Source organism: Protobothrops mucrosquamatus, unplaced genomic scaffold, assembly GCF_001527695.2.
Source record: "Protobothrops mucrosquamatus isolate PMUCROS unplaced genomic scaffold, P.Mucros_1.0 scaffold9078, whole genome shotgun sequence".
In the NCBI taxonomy this organism is placed as follows: domain Eukaryota; kingdom Metazoa; phylum Chordata; class Lepidosauria; order Squamata; family Viperidae; genus Protobothrops; species Protobothrops mucrosquamatus.
The window spans coordinates 9,777-11,311 of NW_015394870.1; the positions used below are offsets into that span (position 1 = coordinate 9,777).

General features: G+C 47.9%; 1 protein-coding gene across 1 annotated transcript in view; it reads left to right on the forward strand.

Moving 5' to 3' along the window:
• Window positions 1-1,530, forward strand: part of LOC114923721 (protein AHNAK2-like) — a gene marked incomplete at its 3' end in the record, with an annotated part of 11,295 nt that extends 9,765 nt beyond the window's left edge. The window contains exons 5-6 of the mRNA XM_029287058.1: window positions 8-1,065; window positions 1,114-1,530. Coding sequence (XP_029142891.1) covers window positions 8-1,065; window positions 1,114-1,530 — 1,475 coding nt within the window. The remainder of the gene's footprint in view (window positions 1-7; window positions 1,066-1,113) is intronic.
• Window positions 1,531-1,535: the final 5 nt, after the last annotated feature.

Genomic DNA, 1,535 nt, shown 5'->3' on the forward strand with positions numbered 1-1,535 from the left:
CTGGAAGCTGATCTTAAGCTGCCAGAAGTGGAGGTAGATACACCCAGCTTGGATGTGGAGATTGGAGATAAGGGCAAAATGAAAATTCCTAAAGCAAAGATGCCTAGCGTCAAGGTCCCCAAGGTCAAAGGGCCAGAAGTAGGGATCTCCCTGCCGAAGGTTGAAACTGATGTTGCCCTTCCCAAAGTAAAAGCTGAGGTGTCTGATGGTGCAGAGGCTGTAAAATTTCCAGAGGCTGAAGGCACCATTGACGGGGGAGGACTGAAGATACACATGCCAAAGTTCAAGATGCCCAGCATTGGATTCTCCAAACCAGACATCAAGGGCCCCAAAGTCGATGTGGATGTCAGTATGCCTAAAGTGGACGTTTCTCTTCCCGAAGCTGAGATCCGGGTTGAGAAACCTGAGGTGAAGGGAGGAGACATTACCATATCATCTCCTGAAGTAAAGATTCCAACAGACTCAGCCAGCCTTGAACTGAAAGCTCCCGACGTAGCCGTAGAGCCTCCATCTGGAAAGGTTTCTGAACACGGCCCCGATGTCAAGCTGGAAAGCGGGGATAGAAAGTTACAAATGCCTAAGTTCCATATGCCCAAATTTGGAATTTCGCTGCCCAAAGGGACTGGTGCCCCAGAGGCAGAAATCGGCGTCGCTTCTGTGGAAACAGACTTGCCGAAGACAGAATTGAAAATGGAAATGGCACTGCCCTCTGTGGAGCTTGAAGCTGATCTTAAGATGCCAGAAGTGGAGGTAGATGAACCTAGATTTGATGTGGAGATTGGTGATAAGGGCAAAATCAAAATGCCTGAAGCGAAGATGCCTAGCGTCAAGGTCCCGCATCTCAAGGGGCCAGATATAGGGGTCTCCCTGAGAAAAAAAATTGAGGCCGATATCACACTTCCCAAAGGAAAAGCTGAAGTGTCTGATGGCGGAGAGGCCGTAAAATTGTCAGAGCCTGAAGGCACCATCGATGGGAGAGGACTGAAGATACAGATGCCAAAGTTCAAGATGCCAAGCATAGGATTCTCCAAACCAGACATCAAGGGCCCCAAAGTCGATGTGGATGTCAGTATGCCTAAAGTGGACATTTCTCTTCCCGAAGCTGAAATCCAGGTTGAGAAACCTGAAGTGAAGGGAGGAGATATTATCATATCATCTCCTGAAGTAAAGATTCCAACAGACTCGGCCAGCCTGGAACTGAAAGCTCCCGACGTAGCCATAGAGCCTCCATCTGGAAAGGTTTCTGTGCAGGGCCCCGATGTTAAAATGGAAAGCAGGGATAGGAAGTTCCAAATGCCCAAATTCCATATGCCCAAATTTGGAATTTCAATGCCCAAAGGGAAAGGTGTCCCAGAGGGAGAAATCAGCATACCTTCTGTGGAAGCAGAGTTGCCCAAGAGAGAATTGAAAACAGAAATAACACTGCCCTCTGTGGAGTTTGAAGCTGATCTTAAGGTGCCGGAAGTGGAGGTAGATGCACCTAGTTTAGAAGTGGATATTGTTGAGGGCAAAATGAAATTGCCTGATGTTAAGAT